Source organism: Engraulis encrasicolus, chromosome 4 (assembly GCF_034702125.1).
Source record: "Engraulis encrasicolus isolate BLACKSEA-1 chromosome 4, IST_EnEncr_1.0, whole genome shotgun sequence".
Taxonomy (NCBI): Eukaryota; Metazoa; Chordata; class Actinopteri; order Clupeiformes; family Engraulidae; genus Engraulis; species Engraulis encrasicolus.
In genome coordinates this window covers 30,773,381-30,785,829 of record NC_085860.1, presented here as the reverse complement: position 1 = coordinate 30,785,829, position 12,449 = coordinate 30,773,381, and the positions used below count along the sequence as shown (strand labels likewise).

Here is a 12,449-nt window from a genome sequence, read left to right as displayed (position 1 = left end):
GAGAAAAAAGGCTTTAAAGTTTCCTTTCTGTCCACGCGACTGTGTTGGAGGTAAAGTGGTGATGACACTTCCATATAATACTTTTTTATGGTGAAAATTTATGCACACAAGAAAAAAGCAAAAAAAAACAACATTCTCATTACTTTTTAGCTGAAAAATCATTATACTGCGTTCTGTTGTGGTATTACTGTCTACACCAAAACCACGGTGTCAATGGAGAAGTGCAGTATAATTCGCATTATACTGCGTTCTTGGCTAGTACGACGTAACCTCCTAAAACCAAAAAGCGCAGTATAATCAGTTTATTGCGTTTTTTTCCGAAACGGGACCAAGTTGGGCCAAAAAAATTTAACACAAGAAAAAGAAGGTATTTTAAAGCCAATTTCCGGTCTAAACGCATTTTCGACCATTTTCAAGATATTGCGTTCTGATATTGTAGGGCAGTACAGTCTTTATGGCTTTGGGATTTTATTTTTTTTAAAAGGTTTTCAACACTTGTTTAGCGCTTCTGCGTGATTGACGGGCACAGCCAATGAAATACTTTCTTAAAGTCACGTGTCCAAACAATATGGCTGCCTCCTGTGTGTAACAAGGCAGATGTGATGACTTTCTAAACTTTCTTGATGTATCATCTTAAGATTATGGGTCTGATTAATTAAACGGCATGATTCTACTTCATTAATTCCAGGGGATTTGGTTGTTACATTAAAGTACAAAACAGCTTACTTGCAGCGGTATATAGAAGGAACCACTCCAAACTTTTTCAGCCTATTCATCTTTGGCACATTTCTCGTATGGTTTAACGGTTCAGTCATGGCATCAAAGACGGCGATAGTCTATGATGAAGAAATGACCCGCTACAAACTTCTATGGGTCGAGTAAGTTTCACAGAGTTTATTGTAAATACAAACATATTCCTCCTAGCGAAAGTCCATTCTAAGTTGTTGCTTTTTGGTCATATTTTGTCTAGCCCTGCTTGCAAAATTGAGGTACCAGAGCGTCTCACAGCCAGTCATGGGGCACTGCTTTCTAAAGGGTTATTAGAGCGCTGCGTCTCCATTCCTGTTCGTCAAGCAACAGATGAGGAGATACTGTTAGCACACAGGCAAGTGTTATATCAATATTGACCAACATTACCTCCATCACAACAGCGAAATCTCAGTGGCTTGTTAACGGCTCTGCTTGTAAACAGTGAGGAGTATCTGGAAGCTGTCAAGCAGACGCCCCACATGACTCTGGAGGACCTCATGACGTTCACCCAGCAGTATGGAGATGTCTATTTTCATCCGGTGAGGCACACTGATGTATTTAGTGAACTGCAGACAGACAGACTGTTTAGGCTTGGCTGGGCTGTAGATGGCTCTGGGCTGAGCCTCATAGGGTAACAGAGGTCTACTTTTCTGCTTGTGACAGAACATATTCCACTGTGCCAAACTGGCAATAGGGGCCACGCTGCAGCTGGTGGACAGTGTGATGACAGAAAAAGTGAGGAATGGATTAGCCCTTGTGAGGTGAGTCCATGAAACAAACACATTAGAAGGTGTAGCTGTAAAGGTCCATATGCATCTCATATGGCTATTATTAATTATTCACTTTCACATTCATTTTTGTGTCTTTTGAACATTCATTCCACAGACCACCTGGCCACCACAGTCAAAGGAGTGCCGCCAATGGCTTCTGTGTGTTCAACAATGTTGCAATAGCTGCCCTTTATGCAAAGAAACACTATAACCTTAAAAGGTTTGAAAGCTTTTTATTGAACAAAATCTGAGATAAAAGTTTGTTCACATGTGCTATGCATTTACTCAATGTTTTCCCCTTCCTCTATCTTGCAGGGTATTAATCGTTGATTGGGATGTGCATCATGGACAAGGGGTCCAATACTGTTTTGAGGACGACCCAAGGTCTGTCGATCTTGCTGGCATTTGGGATGATTGAAAGATGGCATTGCAGATTGCTCAGTAGTTGACAAATACCCTGCACATCTTGAGTTTACCTGCAGAAGGTCTGATTCTTTCTGAACGACCAAAACATTGTGAGCAATAAAATGCAATTGTAATGGTGTTCAGGATATCTGTCTACTACTTTAAATCATTGTACACAGCCGTTCAAATTGTGTGTAAAAGCTTCCCATGGTGAACACTGAACATCTCAACCTCACCTACTGATCTCAATGGATGGAAAAATAGTATTCCTATGCCCCATCTGTAGTTCAACCCATGAGTCCCTCTGCTTGTGTCTTCCCAGTGTTCTCTACTTCTCCTGGCACCGCTATGAGCACCAGAGCTTTTGGCCCAATCTCCCAGAGTCAGACTATGACAGTGTGGGAAAGGGGAAAGGAGCGGGATTCAATATCAATGTGCCATGGAATAAGGCAAGACACTTTGCACATACAGTCCATCGTGCGTAATGTCTAGTGTATTATGTCCTCTGTATTTATCTATGTATGTATGTATGCTACTGGACACATTCATTTCCCCCTGGGATCAGTAAATGATACTCTACTCTACTCAAGTCACCCAATGCCATATGCAGCACAACATGATTCCAGTAGTCACAGTAATACTACAGTACAGTACAGAGGAGCGCTACAAACCGGTGATTAGCAGCCTAGATTCCGAAGTTATAACCCATTTCCAAATATTTCAAAAGACTTGGTTTTACGTGTCCAATTCGGGCATTTGGACAGGTATAACCAGGTCATTTGGAATGTTGCTCTGGATTGTCGCTTTTGAATCCAGGGTGCACATCACTGTACCAATCTATAAGTAAAATCTACTCTGCCCATAAACATAAAGCAAAGTGAGATTTTTAAGGAACATTTTTCTGTAATATTGCTTCCCTGAACTGGCTGATCCATTGTGCAGGTGGGGATGGACCACAGTGACTACCTCTCTGTCTTCTTCCATGTCTTGCTGCCAGTTGCTTATGAGGTAGGCAACATGTGAATGTAACACAGAAAATGTTATTTCATGAGTCATGATGACACAAAAAAACAATAGTGCCATCTGTGATAAGAGTTTGAAATATTGAATGGTGTTGCATAAATGAATAACCAGTTTACTGTAGTTGTTGTTTTTTTCATTTAAGAATTTCTCTTTATAATTAATCTCTATGCCTCTGTCTAGTTCAACCCTGAGCTAGTTCTGGTGTGTGCAGGTTTTGATTCTGCAATTGGAGATCCAGAGGTGAGTGGTGGTGGCATTGCATATGGTATAATTGGTAGCATACATTATCATCATGTTGACAGGCTAATTTACAGCTACTTCATCAATCAATCATCCCCAGGGTCGCATGAATGCAACTCCAGAGATCTTTGCTCATCTCACTCACCTGTTGATGCCCCTGGCTGGTGGAAAGTTGTGTGCTGTTCTTGAGGTAAACACTTGCTGGGAATACATCACATAAACCTGGAACCATAAACCTCTACCATGCTGTACTAAAAAACACCTGTCTAGCTGTGTGGCCATTAAAATCTCCCTATGGTAGCAGTGTATGAGCTCAATCCAATGTAATGACAAATTGTGTGTCTGTGTTTATGTTATTGTTTCGTTTTTAAGGGTGGCTACAACTTGACTGCACTTTCTCAGTCAGTGTGCCAGACCGTCCAAAGTCTTCTTGGAGATCCTGCACCACAGCTGGCCAACATTAGCTTTCCTTGTGAGAGGTGGGTTGTTCATCAGGCAGAAACTGAATAAATCATTGATGTACAAGTTCTCTTTTTTCCAATTCAAATCCAACATTTTAGCAATAAACTCAAAGAAAGCAGTAAACCTTGAACCTAATGTTTGTTTTCTGCTTTTTTCTTTCCTCAGTGCCCTGGAGTCTCTTCAGAATGTAAGATCCGCACACCAACCGTACTGGACTTGCTTTAAACATTCTGGTATGTTCCTATCTGTGTTCCTACTGTGCTGTCTTTTACAGAAGACTGAAATACAGACTTAAAGAAAAATCCCAGACAATTTCAATTTTATGTTGAATTTACTCACAATTTCCCTTTAAATAGACAACAATGACCCCTTGTATTTTGGAAAATAGTATCTTTTATTGTCATTATACGTTTGTACAATTAGATTAAAATGATAAACTATGATCAACGATATCTAACATAGGCATTGTTTACCCCTCTATTCACATACTATAACGTTAATCCCTCCCTCCATCCATCCATCCATCAGTGTCATGCACCTTCACTGATTCACTGACTTGACTAAGTTCATGGATACTTATTGTTGTCGTCATGACCTTCTCTGCAGCAGTGGGAGCTGTGTCCGAGCCCAGTACCAAACGCAGCAGGGTGGAGGAAGGAGGGGCTGAGAACCCCCAGCTACCAGAGCAACAGCAGCCGGAGCAGCAGCAGCTGACTGGAGAGTCAGGGGACACTGTAGCAACCCAATGTAAGTAGGCTGCCGGATGTGAGTGCCCGGATATCCGCCCGAGTATTTACGTCTATTTTACCTCAGCTACTCGATTTCAGGTTTCAGGTTTCAGGTTTATTTATTTAAAAAAAAAGGGACAGCATATATTACCAGCATTTAAAAAAATGCTAAATACACAAGATTATAGCCATGAGGCTAATTTCCATCTTTTGTCCCTTGGTCGTGTATTTACGACGGTTTAACCTCAGCTACTTGATTTCGGTCCGATTTGAGTCTGACTGAAGATGGAAGGGACATAGGCCTAGGTGCCGTGCGTAAAGAGCCCACAGCACATCGCCGTTTCGGCGACATCAAAGAGTTCCTTGATCTCCCAAATCAAAAGAATAGGCCCGGTGACCAATAACATCAAAATAATAAAACAATAAATAAAATGAAATTATAACTTAAAACCGAATTGATTTGGGTGTGAAAATCTCAACCGGGCACCCAAAGGGAATCCATCAAAAGATAACGGCGTGACTTTCTCGTCGGCATTATTTTGTTTTTATTATCCAGGAGGACTGAGCTGAAAACTGCAGCAGTCACCTTGCACAGTTCTAGCTGCTCTGAAGCACGTGCGTGTCTAAGCAAATCATCCTGCCCATTCGCAATGTTAAATAAAAAGTTTTGCTCAAGACTATACGAGTTTACCCAGTCTAAATAGCTAGCACTCGGGAAGTTTCTGAGTTTTACTCCTTACATTAGTGAAACAAATCATAGGATATCCTACCAGTTAAAATAATATCTGGGCATAGCCTTCTCTCTGAGTTAGAAAACAGCAGCTATGCCGCATATTGTGTAGTTATTATTTGGTGGTGCAAAAACAACACGCGAAACCATGCCGCTTATTGTGCCATTATTATTGGTGATGCCGAAACAACAAAGCCAGACATTTAGACATAGCCTACTCATTTGATTGTGCCACGTAGCCTACATTTAAAAGTGTCAGTGCAGAATTAAACTGGGCGCTGAATATAAATATTGGAGTCATTCTCCCTCCGTGTCTATACAGTCAGAGGCGCGCGCGCACGCTCTTACTTCTGTATTATATGAAAATATCCTAAAACGGTCACAACATCAGAGGACCTTCGTGGTGGAGGATGCGGCGGGGGCCGAGACCGAGTTGTTACGGGACACTCTAATATTATTGAAGGGACAGACCATGCTCGATACTTTACCCGGTCTAAATGTAGCACTCGAAAAGTTATGCCGCATATTATTAAGTTATATTATATTAAGTTATGCCGCAGATTATTTGGTGATGCCAACAACACGCGAAACTAGGCACATTGGAGACTACAGCCTATAATTTAGACATAGCCTATTCATTTGATTGTGCTACGTAAACGTATAAGTGTCTGTACAGAATCAAACGGGACACTGAAATATTGGAGCCAGTAACTTCGTGTACGGTGGATATTGAGCAGATGTGTGCGCGCGCGCACAACTAATTTCTCTCCCATCTCTTTGCTCATCAACCCTCCGATCTCCAAAAAGACACGGGCACTCAGGATAACTGTGAGCTGTTTAAATAATGTGATGCACGTTCTTCATGACATGGCATGGTTTGGCCACCCTAAATTCAACATGACTGCATTCGCACATATCGTTTAAACATCAATGATGGAATTGTCACTCTTAATGTGCAAGTATTAGATATGAAAAAAATATCCTAAAACGGTCACAACACCAGAGGACCCGTGGTGGTGTGGTGGATATTTGTGGCGGGGGCCGAGTTGTTACGGTAGGCTACAATCATATTATAGAAGGGATAGTCAGGCGACACAGCGCGACTCACATCGGGCAGCTGTGGTACCGCAAAGCATTCCTGATGGTGGAAATGAATGCAAATGCATGGATATACTTGGGCGGATATCCGGGCACTCACATCCGGCAGCCTACTTACATTGGGTTGCTACAGACACGTTGGAGGAGGAAATTGAGTGGCCTGAGCCCCTGCCAAGGTCAGCTCCTCCTGTGCGCACTGCTGTAGCACTCCCTGCTGGTGTGGAGGCCTCACTGCCAGAAGGCTGTCAGCGCTTGGAGGAGGCAACCCAAACTTCTGATAAGACTTTGGAAAAAATTAGGTGGGTCAATATTGCATTACATTACATTGCATTTCATAACATTTAGCTGACACTCACAGTCCCTGGAGCATTGTTGGTGTTAGGTGCCATGCTCAAAGACACTTCAGCCATGAATGAGGGTACTGGAGAGCACCCGTGTTTTTCTGACTGCTACGGGAATCAAACCTGCAAAAGTATAATTAGAGGACCAACTTTCTAACCATTTTGCCACAACTTCCCCATTTTAGACCGCATTCCATTCTGTGCTAGTATCTCGTACTCATGGACACCATCCACGCAACAACATAAAATTGTTACATTGGTTACAGCAGCTATACATGTGTTTCAAAGATTTAATATGACTGTGATTGTTGTCTGTAATTCCAGAGATCATTTAAATGAAAAAGGTATGAAGGATGAGGAGGAGATTGCAGCACTCAGGAAACTTGTGTCTCTTTTGGACAAAATGAACTGTAAAGAGGTGAGCTGTTAAGTCTCATGTTTGTACATTGCGGTGTGACAAAGTAGTGTGAACAAAGCCCCAAATATTGGGTTTTTTTGGTGCTTTTTTACTTACACTTGATGTGTAAACTCATAGCATGGTCTGATGTGTGATTTGCCTATGGAAGTTAAAGCATGTAGTGACTTTGTTTCTTTTAGATCCGCAATGGTTTGGCAACGGTGCCAGATATGCCCCTGGCTGTGAAGGTTGCTGTTCAGCATGCTCTAACCTCTGTTGACCGGTATGCACAAGCTACATTCGTCTTACCTGAGTCTTTGTTACCTGACCCCCTGGAGGAGGTTGGGTCAGCTATTGCAATGGCCTGCTATTACAATGGTTGTCTGTCTGTCCGCTTGCAGTGTCCGTGGTCGTCTCTGGGGCACCAAACACATCACCAGATGTGTAAATATAGATTCAAAAGCATCTAGTGTTGGCCAAGGGGCCACGTCACCTTTTGTGATTTCTCTTGTTTGTTTCTCTTGCAGTCCGTAGCATTTTAAACAACAAAGGTCTGTTTCAGGTTGATTAAAAAACTGACGTCCCTTTGTTTGTGTGCAGAGTCCTTGTGGTACTTGTTGGAGATGATGAGTGGCCTGTGGATTTACATGATGGGTGAGTGTTACAAGTTCAAGCGTATTGTATTATGTTGCTACGCCTGCAGGACAAACTCGATAGCATTTTAAATGTTGCTGATAAAATGTGCTCAAATTGAATACCTGTATCAACCGTTTTATAAAAAGAAACATTAAGGTGGTTTACTATCATCATCCTCTCTGCTATCGTGTGTTTTGTATTTAAAAACTACAGGAGAGTCCTATTGGTTCAAATCTGCTGTAAAGAGCCTGCAACCCCCAAATCCCAGTACCACATTCCAGTGTGTATAAAACAGGTGCGTAACTGTGTCCTAGCATAGATGGTGTCTGAAACATGTCTCTGAGGTGAATAACACAGAGAGAAAAAAGAAAAATGTGCCTTATTAGAATGTAACAACAGTAAAAGGAACAACAGAAGTCTGTTTCATGTGTTTTGAATTTGTCTGTACACTGGTACAAACACAAAATGTCCGTTTGTAAAAGACATGACTTTCAAAATGAGAGCTTTGATACATCAGAGATATGCCATCTCAACTTCCACAAATGAGCATGAGAAATGAGCATGAGAAGAATGCAAGAGAGTGTAACCTTGTAACCATCACACGGCAGAGATGAAATATCACCATTCTCAGTAGCTCTGCTTGATACAAAATTGAAGAAAAGAAGCAAAATATCCACAGTGTTTTATCTCCTATGATGTAATTTCCATCTTTTTGTATTTTACAAAGTACTGTATACCCCTATATTTCAACGACTCGTTATTATTTGTGTTAAATGTGTGTGTTCATGGCCCTACCGTGGGTGTAATGGTAAGGCGCTCGTCTGCTACGCGGCTGACCGGGGTTTGATTCCGGCACGGGTCCTTTACCGATCCTTCCCCCTATCTCTCCCCGCTAATTTCCCGTCGCTCTTCACTGTCTCTGTCATTATAAAGGCATAAAAAGCCCCCAAAAAATACTTGTTAAAAAAATGTGTGTTTATTCTTTGTGTTTTCATCATGTCTAAACCTTTTCACTGGTTTCCCAGGGGCCAGGGGATGTAGCTGGGTTTCTACAGGCCGTGCTGAGTCTCCTGTTGCCTGTGGCGTATCAGCATAACCCAGGGCTGGTGCTGGAGGTCTGGACCCAGGGCAGCGGGGTGAAGGAGGCCGCATGGGCACAGCTCACCAGCCTGCTCCAGGGCCTTGCAATGGGGCACACACTCGCCCTGCTGCAGGTGTGTGTCTGTGTGCATCTGTGTGTGTGTGTGTGTGCGCCTGCCCTTGTGTGTGTGGGTTTTTTTTCTGCGTGCATGCGTGTGTCTGTGAGAGAGAGATTTTCTGTCTGTGTATAGAGGGGTTCTCTTTAGTTTGCGAAACAATCTTCAGAACTTCTTATCATTGCTTTCTGTTTCAAACCCTTACAGAAGTCTGAGGATGGCCCTGTGAGGGCCACCGCAGCCTCTCTGATGGGGACCCCTGCCCCTGACCTAGGACCCCTGGGGGCCCTCTGCCCTGAGGATGTCCAAGCCATGGAGAAGCTTAGGACCAGACTGGAGAACAAGTGGGAGATGCTTCACATCTCTGGTAAAGTCACCACCCCACTTTCGTTTATGGCACATTATTATGCACATTATTATTTTTAACCATATTGTTATAAAGATGCATGAAAGTTCAGAAAACACAGCACGCTGCTTAGTGCTTACTGTTCTTTTTTTTCTTATTTTATCTGTTGGAGCAAACAATGTGTATCTCCCAGTGCGTCATCAGGTTCGCTCAGTCAGCAATGTGCTGCGTTTTCTGAGCTTTCAGCTTTGATCAAGTTTTCCCACACCTGTGACGTGTTGCTGAGGGCTTGTGCACAAGGACTCCCTTGAACCCTTATTATAACCATATCATTATTACCTTCCTATATTTTTAACCATCAAAACTGACATAGGTTTGTGTATATGTGTCTCTTCTCTTCAACAGTTCCCACTAAGGGTCAGGATTAAAACAAATGAACTGGACGCAGGGCCGCGTTATCCTATGGTGCAACCGGTGCTGTAGCACCGGGCCCCGCCACTAGAGGGGGCCCCGGACTGCGTGAGATTGGAAAATATGAAACGATATTTTGAGACGATCAATTGAACTTTTGACGCATTTCGCCATCCGTAGGCAGAGGCGCATATCAGAAATATTCTAGTAAGGGGAGATAGGACAGGTACATAGAAATTAACGGTGAAGATTCGTAACGCAAATATGGCGTCTACCCGCACATCTCCCGCCTTTCTGGTAACAAGAGCCAATGTGCCTGCTGAGCTGCGTTGACAGTGATCCAATCATCTGGCTGCATCGGCGCACGCGAAACTATGCACATGCTCAGTTGTGAAAAGCCGTTGCTCTCGTGCCGTTATGGAACTACTGCGCCTGCGCTCTGTCAAAAAAACCGTGAGAAAAGTGGCTCAAAAAGCTTTATTTTGACTGGTATGACACAACCAAGCAGTCTAGGTTGATCAGTTTTTCACGGTCGTTTCAACCATATGGTTTTCACAACCGCTGGGTTCCCCTCCGTCCTATACTCAGTTTCCCCATTCATTTTTCCCATTGACTCTCAGATCTGGTCTACTTAATCGCGAAATAGCACCCCGGAGGCGTCACCAAGATGGCCGCCATATGTCCCCTCTCATTCTAAAATCTCTCTGCGCATATGTATATCTTGTCACCAGGCTAGACAGGCAGCTTGGGCCCCCCAAGACTGTAGCTGGCTGGGGAACAGTAGCCTACTGGCGATTTGTTACAAGTGTTCTTACTTTTTAATTTTCGCTTGGCCCCCCTACTGAGCCTAGAATCGCCTCTGCATGCACGCAGGAATCGGAGGTCTTCGGAACTTGTCGTTTCAGTCAGATGCTTCTGGTTGTGTGCCAAAAGGGGAAAACGGTGGCCAATAATTTTTGAGTTTGATGATGGGCTACTGTCTAAAAAAAGATGAGGAAGTCGGCGTCAGCACTTGCTTAGATTGCCCGGCATGGATTAACGCATTGAAGAGAAGGTTGGCAACGTTATCTATTTTTGTAATGTCAGTGTTATATCGCTTTTTGTAATTGTTGCATAGCGATCATGGACTTGTGCAATCATGTAGGCCTAAGCTAAGCAAACAGAGCACAGCACACCAACCTAACTTTATCTTATTCTATTGTTAAAACATGGGGAAATAAATCATGCACCCAACTGCATTCGCGAAACAAAAGTCTTGCATGGTGCAGCGAGGACCACTTCTGAGGTGTTTTAAAAAAAGTGTTGACGCTTTTTATCTCGCACCCAAAAGCTTTTCGGTTTTCCAAGAAGTTGAGCGCGTCCTCTGCCAATACTTTAAAAAAGTGTTCACAATAATGCTACGTAGCAAGTGCACCAACCAGCACTCAAAGTTTCGACAGTCTGACAACAACAAGGCAAGCAATCTAGCAAACACTAAAATGATATAGTCGCATTTTCCTAAAGCACTGTTATGGCCATTTCCCTAAAGCACTGTAATAATGTCGATGCTCTGTCAGGCCCATTGACAGTAAATAGAAAAAAACTTGTGTGATACATCCACATCCACATCTAAACATTACGAGTTTGCACCGTAGTCTAGCCTACTGTAATGATTGCATAGGCTACTATTGCAGTGTAATGCGCCACCTAGATGAAAACCTCTGACTTTTTAATTGGTAGCCTATATGGTACATTTTGAGGGGATTTCGTGACAGCTTCGCTTTGGTTCGCTGCTAAGGGGATTCCCCTTCCTCGCGACAAGCGACAGCTGATCTTTCCTTTGAGACAGCCAGTCTTTCCATTGGAGGTTGAAGATAACACGTGTTTCCCACGACGGTTTCGATTTGACAAATTGGTCGGCAGCAACGTAACAAAATTAAGAGACTTTTTGTTGTGCTTCTGTTTGGTAGTTCTTCTAGCTGAACCGACGTTTACTCTGCCAAACGATAGTGTACAGTAGGCCTATCTCCTCTATGTCCGCTGGCTATGCTTCCAATGGCTTGCGTTGCGACTGGTGAACTCAGCAGGGGGTTCGCAGCGCACCCTTTTTTGTGTTGGAGTAGAACGTGTAGCCTGCGTTGTTTCATGCGTTTTGAATATGGCTCATTATAATGTGGTGTAGGGGCCCCGGATTGCGTCTGCACCGGGCCTCGGCGAGGGTTAACGCGGCCCTGACTGGACGTCGTTTAAGTTTTGAAACACACTTGGATAATGTAACAGTCACCATTTGAATTGTACTTCCCATAATATTTTACATTAAAGAGGAATTTGATACTAATGTTGTGTTTGGCTTGTCTCTATGGTTGTGATGATACATCTTTTATGAAGGCTTCATCACAAATGAATGACTTTCTAAAACACCACCCTCTTCAAGGATTGTGAAACATTTGCTTTGGTGTTGCATTAGACACATTAGTCACATTTCACAGCAACAGCATGCATGCTATGGAGCTCTGAAGGCTTGGTAAGGACATCTCAATTTCAATAATTTATTGACATTTGACACCATCATCTCTCTTAGAAATACAACTGCTTTACAGTGTAGTTAAATATGATTTGTCCATAACTGTCAACATTTGTTATTGCTAGGATACTGCCTCCAATTCTGGGTTGGTTGGGTAACATGGTACATGGCTTTTTTCCATGGCCGTCCCATATTTAAAATTATATATAGTTGTTAAGACTACATGGAATATAAGCTACGTGCTTGTCGTGAACTGTCCCTTGGCCATGACCGTTATCAGAGGCAGACATCCCACCATAGACTGGCGCTGTGGGGTAGGGATTCGCACACCCTCCCCTGCTAAATGACTCACGCTCGGCCCATTGATTCTAATTTGGTCCATTGTTTGCGCTGTGTTGTTGGTGTCCGTCGCC

At 43.1% G+C, this 12,449-nt stretch overlaps 1 protein-coding gene across 1 annotated transcript; it reads left to right on the top strand.

Annotated features, from left to right (window-relative positions):
* Positions 1-572: 572 nt before the first annotated feature.
* hdac10 (histone deacetylase 10) lies at positions 573-11,971 on the top strand. Its single transcript, XM_063197136.1, has 22 exons — positions 573-878; positions 971-1,105; positions 1,193-1,289; positions 1,414-1,511; positions 1,636-1,740; positions 1,836-1,904; positions 2,248-2,374; positions 2,868-2,933; positions 3,129-3,188; positions 3,289-3,378; positions 3,561-3,667; positions 3,816-3,883; positions 4,257-4,383; positions 6,344-6,505; positions 6,872-6,965; positions 7,145-7,227; positions 7,545-7,598; positions 7,794-7,875; positions 8,606-8,794; positions 8,984-9,143; positions 9,528-9,567; positions 11,755-11,971. The coding sequence occupies exons 1-21, from the start codon at positions 814-816 to the stop codon at positions 9,548-9,550; spliced, it is 2,061 nt and encodes a 686-aa protein (XP_063053206.1). The 5' UTR covers positions 573-813; the 3' UTR covers positions 9,551-9,567; positions 11,755-11,971.
* The last annotated feature ends 478 nt before the right edge of the window (positions 11,972-12,449 follow it).

What these genes read in the sequence shown, in the direction of transcription:
- hdac10 (XM_063197136.1), top strand. Translation starts at nt 814, where the DNA reads ATGGCATCAAAGACGGCGATAGTCTATGATGAAGAAATGACCCGCTAC. An exon ending in TCAATGTGCCATGGAATAAG is followed by an intron (nt 2,375 to 2,867) that starts GCAAGACACTTT and finishes TCCATTGTGCAG; the next exon opens with GTGGGGATGGACCACAGTGA. An exon ending in AGTTGTGTGCTGTTCTTGAG is followed by an intron (nt 3,379 to 3,560) that starts GTAAACACTTGC and finishes TTCGTTTTTAAG; the next exon opens with GGTGGCTACAACTTGACTGC.